The following is a 19,155-nucleotide window of genomic DNA, read 5'->3' as shown; positions in this document are numbered from 1 at the left end:
CTTCAAACACCAAGTCTCAACAGGAAGTCCTTTTTCTCAGTCTTAAAGGCACACGGACCTCTTAGTTTAAAAAAAGCTCTCATGACAAGTACAGGAGTAAAGGTGGCTTGTTGCAACTGTATAGAGCCTTGGTGAGACCACACCTGGAGCGTTGTGTACAGTTCTGGTCTCCTTATCTAAGGAAGGATATATTTGCCATACAGGGAGTGCAACAGAGGTTCACCAGACTAATCCCTGGGATGGCGGGATTGAGGAGAGGTTGCAGAAACTAAGCCTACATTCTCTAGAGTTTCAAGGAATGAGAGGTGATCTCATTGAAACTTACAAAATTCTTACAGGGCATGACAGGGTAGATGTGGATAGGATGTTTCCTCTGGCTGGTGAGTCTAGAACCAGGGGATACAAGTCACAGAATAAGGGGTGGGCCATTTAAGACTGAGGAGGAGGAATTTCTTTACTCAGAGGGTGGTGAATCTGTGGAATCTCAATCATTGAGCATGTTCAAGACAGAAATCGATAGATTTCTGGATACTAATGACATCAAGGGATATGGGGATAGTAGAGAAAAATGGCATTGAGGTAGATGATCAGCCATGATCTGTTTGAATGGCAGAGCAGGCTTGATGGGCCGAATGGTCCACTCCTGCATCTATTTCCTATGATCCGATGACTCAGTGGGGAGAGTGCTACCAACTGAGACACGGCTGACACCTAAAAAGGAAAAATAAATGAACAAACGTGTATTTACATAGCATCTTTCACAATCAACTAAGTGTAGCCACTATCGCTGTGTAGAAAAACATGGCAGCAAAAGTGCCAACAAATAAATGATCAGTTAATCTGTTTTGGCAGGAACGCTTGAGAAATAAAAAACACCTAGAGAACTCCCACATTGTTCTTCAAATAGCGTCTTTGAATTTTATACATCCATATGACTCATGTGAAAGACAGCGTCTCAACAATGCACCCCTGTTCCAACTGAAACAGGCTGAGAGAGGTATGAAGTTCATACCCAAGTGACTTCTTTTTCAAATGGAAAGCTATAATATCCTTCCCCAAACACAAGTCTCACCCAGGTGGCAATCCCTGAGTCTACAGCAGATCAATTCGAACAAAAATACTGAAAATACACAGTAGAGAAATTAACATCTGTATAAAGAAAGACTGGTGCAGATTGACCATGTGTATTTCCAGCATTTACAGTTTTCAATTCAGATCCCCGCCCTTTGGATACCTTCCTCTGAGGTGACTGAGGTTATTTAAATGTTGGGTGGAGGGCAGAGGGGAATGGCATGGGATCGCAGACTATGCAAGAGTCTGATCCTGTCCTCATTGCTCTCACACACACTCTTGCAATAGGGATCACTGAATAACAATCAGGAGCAGATTTTTCCACTCACTGGCCCAAAGTACTGAGATTAATTATAGTATCTCTATCATTCACCAAAGTCAAATCAGCTAAATTAACACAATGTGGATATTTTTCTCTTTGTGCCTCATTTCAGGCTATATTCCTCTTATCAGTGTCACTCTTAAATATAGAGTACAGACAGTTGATCTGCACATGGCAGCTACACTTCTACAGCTCTGGGGCAATGACCTGATAAGAAGATAATCTTCTTCTTTGGCCTCCTTGTCTCGAGAGACAATGGGTAAGCGCCTGGAGGTGGTCAGTGGTTTGTGCAGCAGTGCCTGGAGAAGATAATAGTGAGTCACAAAACACTGGCCTCCAACTAGTTGATCAAGCTGTTCAACTCCACACTCAGCCTGTACTGCAACACACCAGGGAACTTCAAAATTTCTTCAATCAAAACAATGGCCCTGACTGCAACACACCAGGGAACTTGCCAATATTTCTTCAATCAAAACAATGGCCTTAATTTTGCAGTGGTAATAACTGCAAAACTGTCAGCCTTGGCCTTCATTACTCCCCTGAAACCAAAAGTAACTTTTGGAGTCCGCACATGTGCCATTAAATACAGAAATCCGTAAGTTATCAGTGATTCTACGTTTCTCCAGAGGCCCCCGAGAATACAATCAATGGAAATAATCAAACTGGTGAGAACATTCACTTTTATGCTTTGTGTCACTGTAAAAACGCTTGAAAAATTTAAAACTTGTTGAATAATGAGTTTTAACGGCATACTAAGTTCATAATTACAGCTAAACAGCCTCGCAGACCCTGAAAGACTAATTTTATATTTGTTAAATGACAAATTTCTTCATGAAGTCTTTGAGTTTCTTTATAGTTTCTACCTTCATCCCGTGTGTATGTCCCAATCATTTATTTCGCAGTCTGTAAAATTCAAAATTCAAATTGAAGGGATCCAATGGATTTTACTTCCCGGTTTTCTGCCTGTTAGAATACTTCAAAGTGATTGGCTGCTTAATGACATTACTGTTACTGGATGCTTGGAGAACTCCATGACTTGGCACCAGATTCAAAGTGACGTCAAGAAAGGGAAAATCCATGCCACAGAGATTGCTCAATCTTTGTGGGCAGCTTTGAGTTCACTGTCGGGCGCTGCTGCTTCACCACTGACTGCGAAATCCAGGCCAATGGCACAGAACATACTTCCAACTTATTTTTCTAGTTAGAAAAATCCCCATAAGCTACAGAACCTCATCGATTATATTCCAATGTTAGTTCAAGCTTACAACAGATGCCTACTTGCTATTCCACATAAATGAACTGATTCTTTATAGAGACACCTCTCCAGCATATTGGTGAAATTTTAGTCAAAGAAAATAGAAAACTTAATTAACCAATAAACCACAACTTTGATTATAGCCTAAGTGATCGAAAGCAGGATTTAAAAATTACCAAACAGTAAAAATTTGCAATCACAGCAGTCTACATGGGTTGAAATCTTGCCCCTAGACCCCAGGAAAAAGCAAATACCTTTTAAATAAGGAGTGTGCTGTTCGAAGTACTCCATTAATGACATGAAAATCTCCACTCTGAAAACGGTTAATCATTTCTGTTAGAAGATGCGGCCATTTCTGAGGAAAATCTTCACGCCCAATTATACTGATAGCATCGCTCAACTGCAAGAGAATGTGGTGATGTTAAGAAACCAGAATAGACAACTCTCATCAACCTTTTGTACAAGCAGATGTAATCAGGTACCTGTTTCTGAATCTGCTCAGGACTACTCAGCATCAAATTCACAATATTGGCTTTAATAGCAACCCTGTCTGCTTCGCAGATTTTGTTTGGCTCATCTTCAACCTGAAGGACAAAAATGAATGTGTTAACAACAGACTGAGATAGCTACCAGTAACTTTTGATTTTTGGATTTAACTATTAATTTTACCAGGGCAATAAAGATCTATACTGGATTACCTTTTTAATTATTATTCCTACTTGTCATCTACTCATCATAAATGACATCACCATTGTTCTGGGCAATGCTGGCAACATCACTTTTACTTCCCATCCTAGATGCCCTAAGAAGGTGGCAGTGACCTTACTTCTTGAACTGTTTTAGTCCTTGTGATGCTGATGTTCCCATGATGATCTGACTTAGGGAATTCCACAACTATTGCTTAGAAAATATGAAGACATAGTGATATAAATCCAAGTCAGGATCGCGTGTAACTGGGAGTTGATGACATTCCCAAGACATTGTTTCTCCTGTCCTTCTTGATGGTAACAGTCACAAGTCTGGGAAGTGCTGTTGAAGGAAGTTCAGTGAATTGCTGTGGTGTATGCTGTAGACTGGATACGGTGCAGCTACAGTATGCCAGTGATGGAAAGAGTAGATATTGAATACAGTGGTAAGTGTGCTGATTGAACAATCAGAGACAGTGTTGAGCATCAAGTTTTCTGCAGCTGTAGCTAACCAAGGTGAGTGTTCCATCACACTCCTGAATTAAGTCATACAATATGGTGAAGAGGCTTTCAGGGGTCAAGAGCTGAGCCTCTCATTGCAGAATACCCAGCTTCTATCCTACCCTTATAGCCAAGTTAGTGGAATGTCTCATTCAATTAATCAGCTGATCAATTGTAGCCTCAAGAAACAGTAGTGAGGGACTTACTAAGGATGATGCATTATCAGGGGAGACGTTTGGACCTAGTCATTGGTGATGGTCATTGCCTAGCACTTGGTACTAGACACCAAGCATAAATGGTGCTCATCATGTCAGTTCAAGCATGGATGTTTTCCAGAGCCTGCTGTAGGCTAATGTGGGCTGCTTAACTATTGGAGGGCATTGAATGGAACTGAACTTTCTGAATTATCAGGAAGACCTACTTTTCACCTTCTGACAGAAGGAATTGATGAAGCAGCTGAAGGTAACTGATCCAAGGCTGAACAGAGGATCACCTGCAGCAGCATCCCAAGGGTCCAACATGTGGGCTCAAAAAAGCATAACCATGCTCCAATTGCCCTTAAACTACACCATCACTCCCACCCTGCTCCAACTTTGCAGCATGACTTTAATTCCACTGGGGTTCTTGGGTACAATTGGGAAAATCTTGCCTTGATGTCAATGGCAGCTGCTCTTACCTCCGCCCAGGCATTCAGCTTGAGCATCCATGTCTGCAATGAGATCTTGAGTTGAACATTTCTGACAGAATCAGAACTAAGCATCCGTAAACAGGTTATTGGTGAATAGGCACCACTTATGACTCTTCCCATTACAATAATCTTTACATAGCACCTTTAACAAAGTAAAACATCTCAAGGCACTTCACAGGAGCATCATCAAATAAAATTTGAAACCAAGCCACAGATGAACAAAAGGTTGCTCAAAAAGGTAGGTTTTAAGGAGCAGCTTAAAGAGGAAAGGGAGGTAGGGAGGCAGAAAGGTTTAGGGAGTGAATTCCAAAGCCTAAGCAGCTAAAGGCACAGCTGCCAGTGGTGGAGCAATTAAAATCGGAGATGCTCAAGAGGCCAGAGTTGCAACAACACATACCTTAAAGGGTTGTAGGGATGGAGGAGATTACAGAGATAGGGAGGGCGAGGGCATGCTGGGATTTAAACCAAGGATGAGAATTTTAAAATCAAGGTATTGCTTGACTGGAAGTCAATGTAGGTCAATGAACATTGGGGAGATGGGTGAACAGGACTTGTTCAGTTAGGACAGGGGCTGCAGAATCTTGGATGACCTCAACTTTCCGAAGGATAGAACGTGGGAGGCTGACCAGAAGTGCATTGGAATAGTAAAGTCTTGAAGTAACAGCGGCATGGATGATTCATTCCAATGAATGGCAGGGGGCTGATGGAATGGTAATTGGTAAAGTTTGTTTCTCCCATTTTGTGGCGAGGACATACCTGTGCTGAAAATCCCAAAAAATAAGTCGACAAGACACTGGCTACTTTTGTGCATTTCCTAATTACCACCTCTAGAGTAGCATTAAAAGATGCCCAGGTGCACATCTCATATCCACCTGGCCAATTGCTGTGTCGTTTAGGAAAAGGTGAATGATAGAAAATGTGTACATAAACGCATTCACAAAGCATTCCTAAACTCATCAGGTTATGCAAATGACGGTTAATAACACAGCATGTTCATTAATCTCAGTTGTAACATATTCATATATTAATTACAAAATTTTAAATTTGGAAATTTATAAATCCTTTAAGTTGCCCAAAAGGAAGTGCATTTTACCTTTACTGCATCAATTTCTAGCATTGGAGGGATGGCTTTAACTTCTATACAGCGGCACAGTGGCGCAGTGTTAGCACCGCAGCCTCACAGCTCCAGGGACCTGGGTTCGATTCCGGGTACTGCCTGTGTGGAGTTTGCAAGTTCTCCCTGTGTCTGCGTGGGTTTTCTCCGGGTGCTCCGGTTTCCTCCCACAAGCCAAAAGACTTGCAGGTTGACAGGTAAATTGGCCATTATAAATTGTCACCAGTATAGGTAGGTGGTAGGGAAATATAGGGACAGGTGTGGATGTTTGTTGGGAATATGGGATTAGTGTAGGATTAGTATGGATGGGTGGTTGATGTTCGGCACAGACTTGGTGGGCCGAAGGGCCTGTTTCAGTGCTGTATCTCTAATCTAATCTAATCTAATCTAATCTGTAAGATTAAGGCGCCACATTGCTCTCACAGGTTACTTACGATTCGCCAGTTTCTTTTGATGTAGTTCTTGAAAGTCACACTTGAACACACTTTCATGACATTGTCTTGAGACTTTTCAATGAGAGTTAGCAGCAGCAATGGGTAATTCTGGCTTCTCTCCACTGACTCAAGGAACTTTTCAGCTAGAAAGCAAGAGCTGTGATTTAAATATATACCTTGAAAGAAAGTTCCCGCAAATCTATTTACTAGAATGCACATTAATTCTTCAATTTGCATAGAAAAATGCCCTCTCTCACCATCTCCTTTCGGACAAGGTATGCAATCACTTGCATTTGGCAAAATAAACTCTAACTGACATGTGGCCCTATGAAACTAGAGCTGCACAAGCTCACAAATCTACTATTCTCAAAATGTGAGTGATTTCTATTCATGGGACAGATGCTGACTAATCAATGTGAAAAGATTATGACTGCCTTCTGCTTATTAGGTTTCCAACTGCCTAAAAAAAAAAAATCATAAAATGCTAGCTACAATTCCTGTTAAGCCAAAGTACAGGCCATTGTATCACTCCTTCAGGATTTTCCATCTCATACATTAAGAAAATTAAGTCAACTCACTTCTATGTTACAACTGGAGTTGAAAAAGACTTAGTAAAATATCTCGTCCATGTCAGGGCTATCAAATGCAAAAATGCAGTAACCTAGTGTTTATAAATACTGGAATTGCATCCCAGAGACCTGAAGTTCAAACCCCAGCACAGTAAATAGAACTCACTAAGTTTAGTAACTTGTAGCACCAGATAAAAGCAACATAAAAGCTGTTAGATTGTCATAAGCCCAACTGGGTCATAACTGTCCCTCAGGGAAGTTAGATGCCACCCTACCCAATCTGCCCTACATATGACTCCAGTTCTGCACTATGTGGTTGATTTTTATTGCTGTCAAGGACAAAAAGGATGGGCAACATTACCTACATCCCAAGAATAAAATAAACTCCTCCTGCTTTCAATGTACTAATACAGTCCCTACTGCTTATAGCAGGCACACTTGTGCGAATAAGTTGGCTGGCAAACATAATGGCTGGAATAATATGGCAGCATTAATTTTGGGTTATGGTTATATTGTAGGGAGCTGTGGCAAGTCTGTCTGGTTAGAAACAAAAAACTTGCAATAAATAACGGGAAATGGTGATTCTGAATGTAGTAGGAAAGTACTGTACTACACTCAATGAAATATGCTGCATTGCTTTTTTCCAGCCAATTCACTGAAACAGCAACTAAAGCGTCTGTGACCTATGGATATCAACGGTCTTTCCTGGGTGTGTGCAGTTCATTTTCTAAGTGCACTGAGGCATATAGGATGGCTGATGAATCCATCTGACTCCCTAATAATTTCCATAAGGGGGCTTGATGTTGAAACTAACATTGAAACCAAGGCAGAATTGTCTTCTTGAGCTTGCTTAGGTGTCTTCAGAAAGGAAAGCATCAGAGATTTACTAAAATTGACTATTCTTTTCTCACTATCTCAGTTTTTGCCTTCCGATCGATTGTCAAAGATTCTTACTACATTGTTCCAGCCTGAAATAAATGGAGCACTTAAGGCACGATAACCCATAACTTTGAAATTGATGTCAATGGGCATCGCTTTTTGGATGATACAATTAACTGCCTGTATTAAAACGTGAATGTTCTAAGTGGTGGGGACTGTATTACAAGTACGCTCTTTATATTAACTGTTCCCGCCCATGACAAAGACTCAGCTTCTGTTGCGGCAAAATACAAGAAAATATGTCATAAATGTCAAAATATGCTCTGCAGTACCTCAGCCTGGAAACAAGTGTGGAAATCAAACAATTTGACAGGAAAATGCTGACTAAAGCAGTTTTCCACAAATTTCAAAATAACAAACTTTGAAAGTATATAATAGGAAAATAATAGGAAAAAAATGATGCTTTGGCAGTCATTATTACATCAAGTTTACAGCAAATAAACAGGCCATTTGGCCCAACTGGTCTATGCCGACAGTTTTGCTCCACAGAGCCTCCTTTAAAAAAGTTAATATTTTGAAAACAAAAAAAATGCAAAATACCACCATTTTAATTGACATTTCAATCTTCATCAAAGTCAGTTTACTTATCAAGTCGTAGCAAGAAATGCAAATTCAAATAGCCCAATAAATATTAAGTTCAACATAAAACTTATGTTGTGGAATATAGCTTGAAATTTGTATTCTGGTAACTTTCGATTTCAGAAGAGGACAATGTCAGAGACACACACCAGCTTGAACACTGCAACATCATAAAGAGTCTGTTCAGTGATTTCTTCAAAGTCTGCATTTTTTACGTGAGAAGCTATGTTCCTGTCTTTCACTGGTTTTGCCAACTAATTTGTTGTCTTGTACAGAAATGTATAGCTTCTATATTTAAGAGTATGAGAGATTACGAAAAATATTTCTCAACAAACTGCAATTCTTAGTCACCTAATTGCAAAGATATTATTGCCCCACAGAAGTATTAAAAATCCAAATTAGGGAGGTTAAAAAAAGGACACATTTCTTCGGAAGAGACTCCTACCTGTTCTATTTGATAAAAGATAAGGTTCATGTCAGGAATAAATCTTTTTCAACTTGAATTGCAATGTAGGATCTTCTCATAGTGAAATTTAAGTTCTGAAGTTTTCGAGAATATGAAGGGGATTGATAGAAGTTGTCCAGCAAATTGCTCACAATGATAAAAGTTTGAAATGGTAGAGTACAAATTCAAAACTAATACTTTAGGAGTAAATCGGGTGAGGGGAGTGATAGTGGTGGTGGAGAGAAAGAGGAGTTACAAATTGATTTGTGATTTGTTAATGAAGATAGATTTGTGCAATAAGTTACCAGGGTAAGCAAGTGAAGCATAGCATAAATTGGTTCAATGACGCTTTGAGAGAAAATATTGAGAGAAGAGGCAGGATAGTCACTTTCAGATTAATTGAACAGTGCTTGTTGCGCTGATTAACATCTTGCTGTTCCATCCCAGAAACAGGCCTCGGTTTAAATACTCAATCAAAAGATGACTGACAGTGCAGCACTTTCTCAGTACTGCACTGATGTGGCAGGTTAGATTATGTGCTCAAGACATCTGAAGAGGCTTCTGACTCAGATGCAAGAGTGTTTCCACTGAGCCAAGGCTGACGCTTTTTGATTACTTGTTTAAAATGCAGTCACAGTGCAGAGGCAAACAGGTCAACAAATGTGCACACAGTAAGATACCACAAATTAATGAAAGTCCAGATATCTTTTTGTACCAAGGGTGGTTTTGAAAGAATGATTGCCAGCATGCCAAAAAGGTAGGGATAAATACTACACACTTTTGTTTCAAAAAATGTTACCTGGTCTCCTAACTGTAGGATCAGGGTCAAGAGTCTTCTTCAGGTATTCAGACAGGGATTGTAAGTTGGCATCACTGAGGTCCATAATTACAAATCCTAAATGGAAAATGACCAAGGCATGAGATTAATATTTATAAAATTGCCTGCTCATTTATTTTCTCCCAAATGCAAGTATCTCAACTCCCGGACAGAAAGAAGATCAGCTGATACGGTACTCTATTTCTGATGACAAATGTACTAATTTTAACTCCAACGAGGAAATGATGTAGCTTCCATGTGTTCCCTTCCTTGGAAAGGCAGGTGCGAAACTGATCATTGAACTATAGAAGTTACAATATAGAGTATACAATATACCATCTCCATGTTACCTCTTCACCAGAGCAATCCAGAACTAATCCCACTGCCCTACTCTCTCACCAAGGCTTTGAATCTACTGCTGCTTCAAAGACTGATCCATTTCTATAGGCACATAATAGTAAAAGGGTGGTGAAAAGGGGTGGGGCCGATTAGGGACCTAAAAGGGGATTTACGCATGGAGGCAGGGGGCATGGCTGAGGTACTAAATGAGTACTTGCATCTGACTTTACCAAGGAAGATGATCCTGCCCAAGTATTGGTGAAAGAGGAGGTAGTTGAGACACTGGATGGGCTAAAAATTGATAGAGGAGGTATCAGATCGGCTGGCTGTACTTAAAGTGGATAAGTCACCAGGACCAGATAAGATGTATCCAAATATACTGAGGGAAGTAAGGGTAGAAATTGCAGAGGCACTGGCCAGAATCTTCCAAACCTCTTTAGATAGAGGGGTAGTGCCAGAGGACTGAAGAATTGCAAATGTTACACCCTTGTTCAAAAAAGGGTGTAAGGACAAGCCCAGCAGCTGCAGGCCAGTCAGTTTAACATCGGTGGTGGGAAAGCTTTTAGAAACGATAATTTGGGACTTGAGTTTTTTTGATGAGGGTAATGCTGTGTACATAGACTTCCAAAAGGCATTTGATAAGGTGCCACATAGCAGGCTTGTCAGCAAAGTTAGAGCTCATGGAATAAATGGAACAGTCGCAGCATGGATACAAAATTGGCTGAGTGACAGGAAAGAGAGACTGGTTGTGAAAGGTTGTTTTTCAGACTGGAGGAAGGTATACAGTGCAGTTCCCCAGGGGTTTGTGTTGGGTCCCCTATTTTCTTGATATATATTGACCTAGACTTGGGTGTACAGGGCACAACTTCAAATTTTGCAGATGCCACAAACCATGGAAGTATTGCGAACTGTGAGGATAGTAATAGAGGACACAGATAGACTTGTAGAATGGATGGACAAGTGACAGATGAAATTTAATGTAGGAAAGTGTGAAGTGATTCATTTGGGTAGGAAGAACAAGGAGAAGCAATATAAATTAAAGGCCGCTAGGCATGTTAAGAAAGCGATTAATAAAGCATACAACCATACTTGGGCTTTATAGATAAGGACATAGAGTACAATAGCAAGGAAGTTATGCCAAACCTGTATAATACACTGGTTCGGCCTCAACTGGAGTATTGTGTCCAATTCTGGGCACTATACTTTCGAAAGGATGCGAAGGCTTTAGAGAGGGTGCAGAAAAGATTCATGAGAATGGTTCCATGGATGAGGAACTTCAGTTATGTGGATAGATTAGCAAAGCTGGGCCTGTGCTCCTTTGAGAAGAGGAGATTTAATAGAGGTGTTCAAAATCATGAGGGATCCAGACAGAGTAGATAGGGAGAAACTGTTCCCGTTGGTGGAAGGATCCAGAACCAGGAGGGCACCGACTTAAGATGGCTCGCAAAAAAAGCAAGTGACAGGAGGAAAAACTTTTTTGTGTGTTAGAATCTGAAATACACTGCCTGAGTATGTGGTGGAGGCAGATTCAATCTTCAAGAGAACTGGATAATTATCTGAAGAGATGAAATTTGCAAAGCTATGGGGATAAGGCAGGGGAGTGAGACTAGGTGAGTTGCTCTTGCAGACAGCTGGCACAGACATGACAAACTGTAACCATTCTTGATTCTATGATTATTTTTCTTAAAAGAGGTTCTGCAACAACCACTCCATGTCGCAAAGCAACCAATGCTACAACAACCCACGGTGTAAAGAAATTTCTCCTAACCTCCCTCCTCAATCTTAAATTGATGATCTCTCATGATTGGCTCAACAAAGGAAATAGCTGTGCCTATTTACTCTATCAAAACTTTTCATAACTTTAATAACCTCTTAAAGTCACTTTTTAAACTTCTTTGCTCTAGTTGGAATAGCCCAAGTATCTCAAATCTCTCGTTAGTATAGTTTTCCATCCCAGTATCGCTTGGTGAATCTACGCTCTACACTGTTTATGGTTTTAATGTCCTTTCTATAACAGGTTGCCCAAAACTGCATTCAAGGACTAATTTTCTTAAATTTTTCATAACTGCTTTACTTTTGTACTCAAAGTCACTAATTCTACTGCCTTAAATTTGAAGACAACTTCCCTCAGCAAATACAAGCTCGTTGTCCTCGTCAGAAATGCATTTCTAAATGTTCATTTATTTTATCTTGAATTATAGATTTTAAAAGTTGGCCCATAGCTAATTTTGGAATAACTGATCCATCATCACCCAGTTTATCCTTTACTGCCTGAACAAGGGTGCTGGATTGATTACTCTCAGATTCTACTGCATAATTTGCATACTTAAGTTGAAAAATTGCAGCCACAGCCTCCTCTTTCTCCTCTCTGACTTTTTAAACAGACTAGGGTGTATGTTATCAGGGTCCAGTGACTTCACATTGACCTCTGGTAGTTTTTTTCAAAACCAATTCATTTTCTACAGCTATTATTCCAAATCCTCAAGTACACTATTTGTAAAAATACCTCCATTCATCACATTTAGACCACTCTTTCACCCTTGGGCAACGATAAACTTGCTCTAGCTGTTCCTTTATTTTTTGTATGCTTAAAGAAGCCCTTTTTATTTTGTTTAATGCTATGTTACTCTTTATGGATATACTCTTTCAGGTCTTCTAAACTGCCTTTTCACCACTCGTATATTTTCTATTATCCTCAATTATTTTTTAGTATTGGTAACTGCAAATTTATCATATGCTTCCCTTTGAAGATTCAGTTCTGATGTCTCAATTGATCCATAAAAACTTTATATTTTGGAGAAACATTAAAAACCAAGATCTTAATTCTCTATGGCAACATGCAACTTAATTTTTAATAAGTTTAAAGACTAATATTTCTAATGTCATCACAATTTTAAGGGATTGCAATGCAATCTTAAAAAAATTACATATTTACAGGACCATGAATGCTCATCAAGAATACTTAGGACTGGTTGAAAGATAAAGTCAGATGCTGGTGGAGGAAAGTTACAGATACAGACAACTATAAAGTTGCAGCTCCAAATGAAATATGCAGCAAAACATTAATATATTGGGATAAAAACAAAGTACTGGAAATACTCAGCAGGTCTGGTAGCCTCTGTGGAGAGAGAAACAGACTTAACGTTTCAGGCCTGGGACCTTTCATTAACTCTGTTTCTCTCTCCACAGATCCTGCCAGACCTGCTCAGTATTTACAGCACTTGCTGTTTTTATTTCAGTTTTCTAGCATCTGCAGTATTTTGCTTTTATATTAATATTTTAGGTGTGGACCCTTCAAAGTATTAATTTCATTTTATAGCTGCCAACAGACTTGCTGTATGTTTATCATGGGAATATTCTAAGCTACTACTTGAGAACTATAAACACAAGTTAATTTTAGTAACAGAAATGATTGATATCATCAAGGTTACTTCATCAGAAGGTGAAATATAGGATCATGCTTATGTTGTCGGTTTTTGCTAAGACTTAATACATACAACTTCAGTAAAAGGATAAACAAATACAATAGTAGTTAACAAGACTGTTCCCATACTGATGGAAAAATAAATCTGAGACTGCATTAAATAGGGACCCTAACAGAGCTATGCTAACAAAAACAGTGGGGAGTGTTATCACTATGCATTGTCTAAACTCTGGGAGGGTAACACTACTATGCACAATCTCAACTATGAAATGAATTCTAGGGAGTTACCTGTGCAGTGCCAGTATACGTTCAGAACTATTTCCGTATCATCAAACTGTGTTTGAGGCAGCACCACCTGCCTTCAGCCTAACTGCCAATGACTGGATCAAATTACACAATTCATGCAAACCATTGAGTGACTGGTACCCAACCTCATCTCACTACATTGTACACCGACATTACAAAACATGGATGTTCATGTATTAGCCAACAAAAATATATGCATTTGCATAAGGTTAAAATGCCTCTCAGAAACACCCCCAAAGCACTGAATTGGCCAGTAGAATTTTTGTTTTTGAAATGTCTTCTGCATTAAGTAAACCGGAGTCATTTTGTATAGCAAAATCCAACAAACTTCTGTTAATAGCACTATGGAATCAATGGTCTTGCACACAAATTTGTATGCTTGCACACAAATTTGCCCATAAAGAAGTCAATAGTTTAGGAGAACTTAAGTTTACCTCATGTGGCATTGCACAATGGAAGTCAAAAAATAAACCTAACCCTCATGTGAAGTAGACTTAAAGGCCAGGGAATTACTGGAAAGGACGCCGAGACTTATTTTAGTCAATATTTTTACTTCATATATTGCCATTTTCTTAAATATTTCAATTATAAATTATGTCCACATTTTTATGGCACTATGTAAATTGGCTGTGATTAAACCTCCCACCAGTGATTACGTTGCAGTGCCTCTACAGTAAGTACAGTATGACAAATTTACATTGGCAATTCCCATTATGAACGTGAACACAGAAATTTATAATCGAAAAAAAAACAGGCTATGTACTACAAATATAGAAACGGACGAGGAAAACCTGGCAAGGGAAAAAAGATGACCTTCCAAGACATCCGCAAAAATTTCAGACGGCTGTGTGCATCTGTGTCAAATATACAGTTTCGCTTTAATTTCTGAAGGGTTCGTCCTTAAAACACCAGTTGACTACAATTTCTCAATGGATGCTGCCTGGAGTCGCCACCGCTTAGCAGTCGGTGTAAGACTGCAATTTGGTTACTTGGTCTCCTTCTGTACATTTAAACCTACCACGTGTTTTATAATAAGAAGCTTTATAAGGGCAGCCTGTATTTCTCTAGACTTGTCTAAAGAAGGCAGCGAAAGTGAGTAGCACATTACTCTCTGGAAGGAGCGTGGCTTCAATTCTCAGAAAGGCCTGGAATATCAAGGTCACAACCGAACATGTTGAATGAAGTTTTGTGATTGACAATCAGACCAACCAGTCGGCAGAGTAGCAGTGCTGACGATGCCTGAGCGATTACCAATCATCGCTGAGCAGGGAAACAGGCAGGCAGGTTTGGTTGAAGCGAAGCCTTTCACACTGGGCCGAGGGTAGGGCCTCGAGTCCGAACGCAAGCAGCCAGTGAGGCCACCGCTTCCACCAGAGCCACCGATTTCCTCCGCACACTACCAGTACACAAAGATCGTCAGCTGCTGGGTCCAGGGCAGCTACACTATGACAGTCGGAGCTGCAGCAACAGCCGGATTATCTGCCCCTTCAGACTGAAAACAAATGGAAAAGTGCGGCCCGACTCCTGAAACACCAACAATTGGGACTTCAGGCCACTCATCATAGGCCCACGGAAATTTTAAAAACCTGCCACCACTGACTAGGCCGGCGTTTCCAACCTGGTCTCCCCTACCTTCTCTTGTAAATTAAAGCGATTTCAGAGCCACAAGCGCTCCTCCCAGTTCAATCTCGTTCAAACAGAAGGAAAATGGCGCGCTGCCCAACGCACGCATGCGCCCTCCAGCGGGACGAACCCTGCGCCGCACGCATGCGCCCTCCAGCGGGACGAACCCTGCGCCGCACGCATGCGCCCTCCAGCGGGACGAACCCTGCGCCGCACGCATGCGCCCTCCAGCGGGACGAACCCTGCGCCGCACGCATGCGCCCTCCAGCGGGACGAACCCTGCGCCGCACGCATGCGCCCTCCAGCGGGACGAACCCTGCGCCGCACGCATGCGCCCTCCAGCGGGACGAACCCTGCGCCGCACGCATGCGCCGAGCCCTGCCGACCTCACGCATGCCTTTCCAAGCACGTGACAGATTACCCACGTGTTCATGGAGTCTCACTCTGCAAAGAATGGGTACGCAGTGTACTGGTGTCTAGTGGATACCATATCTAATTCAAGGATCTCTGAGCCATAATGTTACTGCTGTTGTTTTATTAGTAAATGCAATACATCTAACAAAGCCAACTCAGCGAGCGACTTAATACGTATCCCAACTCACACCACCCCGTTCAGCCATCACTGACCCACATTGGCTTCTGGAATAGCGATGGCTCAATTTAAAAAAATCGCAACCTACTTTTTAAATCCCTTCATGGGCTTATCGTTTCCGATCTCTGTTACCTCCTTCAACCCTCCGAGCTGTGGGTGGCCTTCACATTTTGGCTTCTGACCACCAATGCACTACTGGCCGTTACAGCTTCAGCTTTCTGGGCCCCCAAGTTCCAGAATTCCATCCTTAAACATGCTCCTTAAAACCTACCACTTTCACCAGTTCCAAACATGCCTAATGTGGGTCAGTCACATTGTGTTCAATAATGCTTCTATGACATTTTACTGTGGGCTAGCTGCAATGCAATGCAAGTTATTGCAAGGGCAGTTATAGGATTAGGTGTAGGAGTCAGGTGCAACAAATTTTCTGAAATGAACATGATATATGACTGCTGCACTCATTATTAATAAATGGTAATTTAACAGGTTAGGGATGGTTCCCCGAGCAGACCATCAAAGTCATTTGGCGGAATGCCTCATCACCAGAACTTTCAAACAAGCACCAAGATGTAGCTTGGCTGGTGGTGAGAAGGGCCCTCCCCGTCAGATCCTTCATACACGCCCGAAGTCTCGCCCTCTCCGTGCAATGCCCCCGCGGTGGTAGGGAAGAGACGGTTGCCCACCTCCTCCTGGAATGTGTCTTTGCAAAGCAGGCGTGGAAAGAGATGCAGTGGTTTTTGTCGAGGTTCATCCCAAGCAGCTCTGTAACACAGGAGTCTGTGCTCTATGGGCTGTTCCCAGGGACGCACACCGAGACAAACATCAACTGCTGCTGGAAGACTATCAATTCGGTGAAAGACACCCTTTGGTCTTCCAGCGCAAAGAGTTGTCCACGACCAAATGTTGCAGACTGGCATATGCCAAGGTCCAGGACTACGTGTTGAGGGACGCACTAAAGCTTAGGACAGCCGCAACAAAGGCTCAATGGGTAAAGTTCACCACGCTGAACTGAGGGGCTGGATCCATGGGAACCTCCTCGAACTGTATCGGAGAAATTTTATATGCTATAAATGTAAAAATGTATATGGCATGACACTGAAATGGAAAGATTGTAAGGCAACTCATGATTGTATTGAAGAAAACTGATCACCTTTGCACGGTTTGTATTTTTTGACTTGATGCTGTTTTAAACTATTTGGGAATGTAATTTTTTACAGATTTTTAGGAATAAAGTATATTTTGGAAATTTAAAAAAACAGGTCAAGGACTATCTGAACTTGATAGTTCTGGGTGCAATTTGCCCAAGTACTTCACTGAGTGCAGCAGCTGTTGCACTGGCAAAAAATTGCACTACTGACCTACAATGTTTACAAAACACTTTGTACACTTATTAAAGTCTCAGCCTAAGTATAGTTAAAATAAATGTTCAACAAACGTGATCAGTGATGCGTTTATGTTTCTAATCTTCTAACATACCCTACATTGCAAGTGACACACTTCAAAAAAAAAAAGTACTTTATTGTGCTTTGGCATGGCCAGTGGCCGTGAAAGACTCTTATATAAATGCAAGTCTTCTTTTCTTTCGGCCTCGCTTTCCTTCAATCTTGGTTTATTAAAAAAAATGATTTCTTTGGCCTCCTTATCTCAAGAGACAATGGGTAAGCGCCTGGAGGTGGTCACTGGTGTGTGGAGCAGCACCTGGAGTAGCTATAAAGACCAATTCTAGACTGACAGGCTCTTCCACAGGTGCTGCAGAAAAATTTGTTTGTCAGGGCTGTTACACATTTAGCAGGAAAAAAGACAAAAACAACGTCTCTTCGACTCGCCACACTTTAGCTCCGCCTTTATGGCTGCCCGCCAGCTCTGGCAAACGCTGGCAACTGACTCCCACGACTTGTGATCAATGTCACAGGACTTCATGTCGCGTTTGCAGACGTCTTTAAAGTGGAGACATGGACGGCTGGTGGGTCTGATACCAGTGGCGAGCTCGCTGTACAATGTGTCTTTGGGGATCCTGCCATCTTCCATGCGGCTCACATGGCCAAGCCATCTCATGCGCCGCTGACTCAGTAGTGTGTAGAAGCTGGGGATGTTGGCTGCCTCGAGGACTTCTGGGTTGGAGATACGGGCCTGCCACCTGATGCCAAGTATTCTCCAGAGGCAGCGAAGATGGAATGAATTGAGACGTCGCTCTTGGCTGACATACGTTGTCCAGGCCTCGCTGCCATAGAGCAAGGTACTGAGGACTCAGGCTTAATACACACGGACTTTTGTGTTCCGTGTCAGTGCGCCATTTTCCCACACTCTCTTGGCCAGTCTGGACATAGCAGCAGACGCCTTTCCCATGCGTTTGTTGATTTCTGCATCTAGAGACAGGTTACTGGTGATAGTTGAGCCTCGGTAGGTGAACTCTTGAACCACTTCCAGAGCATGGTTGCCAATATTGATGGATGGAGCATTTCTGACATCCTGTCCCATGATGTTCGTTTTCTTGAGGCTGGGTAGACACGCTCGGCCAGCTTCTGGAGCCTGTTTAGAGCGACTCGAGCAAAGACTTTCCCCACTATGCTGAGCAGGGAGATTCCATGGTAGTTGTTGCAGTCACCGCAGTCACCTTTATTTTATAGAGGGTGATGATATTGGCATCGCGCATGTCCTGAGGTACTGCTCCCTCATCCCAGCAGAGGCATAGCAGTTCATGTAGTGCTGAGAGGATAGCAGGCTTGGCACTCTTGATTTCAGGGGTAATGCTGTCCTTCCCAGGGGCTTTTCCGCTGGCTAGAGAATCAATGGCATCACTGAGTTCTGATTTTGTTGGCTGTATCTCCAGCTCATCCATGACTGGTACAGGCTGGGCTGCATTGAGGGCAGTCTCAGTGACAACATTCTCCCTGGAGTACAGTTCCAGGTAGTGCTCAACCCAGCGGTCCATTTGTTTGCGTTGGTCAGTGTTAAAAAAAATTAAAGGGAATAAAATTGCCACTTTTCCTGCCAGCATGAAGACTGGCTCTCTCTGACAGTTGGTTACTCTGGTGATATGGATTACAAGGAAAGCTGCAATCAGAGAGGAATTCAAGTTCAATGTTGTATGAGGATTAATGCAATGTCAACAATACTGGAAAACCATTCTGCAAGAAGCTAGGTTATTTTTTGTAAGAAACTTCATGGGAAGTCAGCAAGTAATGGACTCTTGAATTAGGGGGTCAGATTAACATGCTCAGTGTTGTTGTCCATCTTGCACCCCATTGTGAGATATTTTGTGCACATCAGGTTTCAGTTCAAAGGAAGCACAAGTATACCCATTAAATTAACTTGAACAGAGAGCACAATAAGGAGGATTGGGAAGTAGCCAGAGTTGTTACATAACCCACTGATATTTCTAATGCTGCTGTGTACAGAACACCTGTAGCCTTGTAATCAGGAAGAGCCTACAGCAAGTCATGCTAACATT

At 41.6% G+C, this 19,155-nt stretch overlaps 1 protein-coding gene across 2 annotated transcripts in view; it reads right to left on the bottom strand.

The window, feature by feature from the left end:
* Nucleotides 1-15,230, bottom strand: part of cse1l (CSE1 chromosome segregation 1-like (yeast)) — a 54,335-nt gene extending 39,105 nt beyond the window's left edge. The window contains exons 1-5 of one of the 2 annotated variants that reach the window (XM_068048263.1): nt 15,122-15,230; nt 9,403-9,498; nt 6,072-6,214; nt 3,131-3,232; nt 2,903-3,048 (exon numbers count right to left, since the gene is read on the bottom strand). In XM_068048263.1, coding sequence (XP_067904364.1) covers nt 2,903-3,048; nt 3,131-3,232; nt 6,072-6,214; nt 9,403-9,487 — 476 coding nt within the window. In that variant the 5' untranslated portion in view covers nt 9,488-9,498; nt 15,122-15,230. Of the gene's footprint in view, nt 1-2,902; nt 3,049-3,130; nt 3,233-6,071; nt 6,215-9,402; nt 9,499-14,507; nt 14,638-15,121 lie in introns of those variants that run through there. The other variant, XM_068048264.1, reaches the window with a different exon arrangement.
* Between the last annotated feature and the right edge of the window lie 3,925 nt (nt 15,231-19,155).

The sequence above is a fragment of the Heterodontus francisci genome, chromosome 16, assembly GCF_036365525.1.
Source record: "Heterodontus francisci isolate sHetFra1 chromosome 16, sHetFra1.hap1, whole genome shotgun sequence".
Classification (NCBI taxonomy): domain Eukaryota; kingdom Metazoa; phylum Chordata; class Chondrichthyes; order Heterodontiformes; family Heterodontidae; genus Heterodontus; species Heterodontus francisci.
This window is presented reverse-complemented; position numbering and strand designations above follow the sequence as displayed.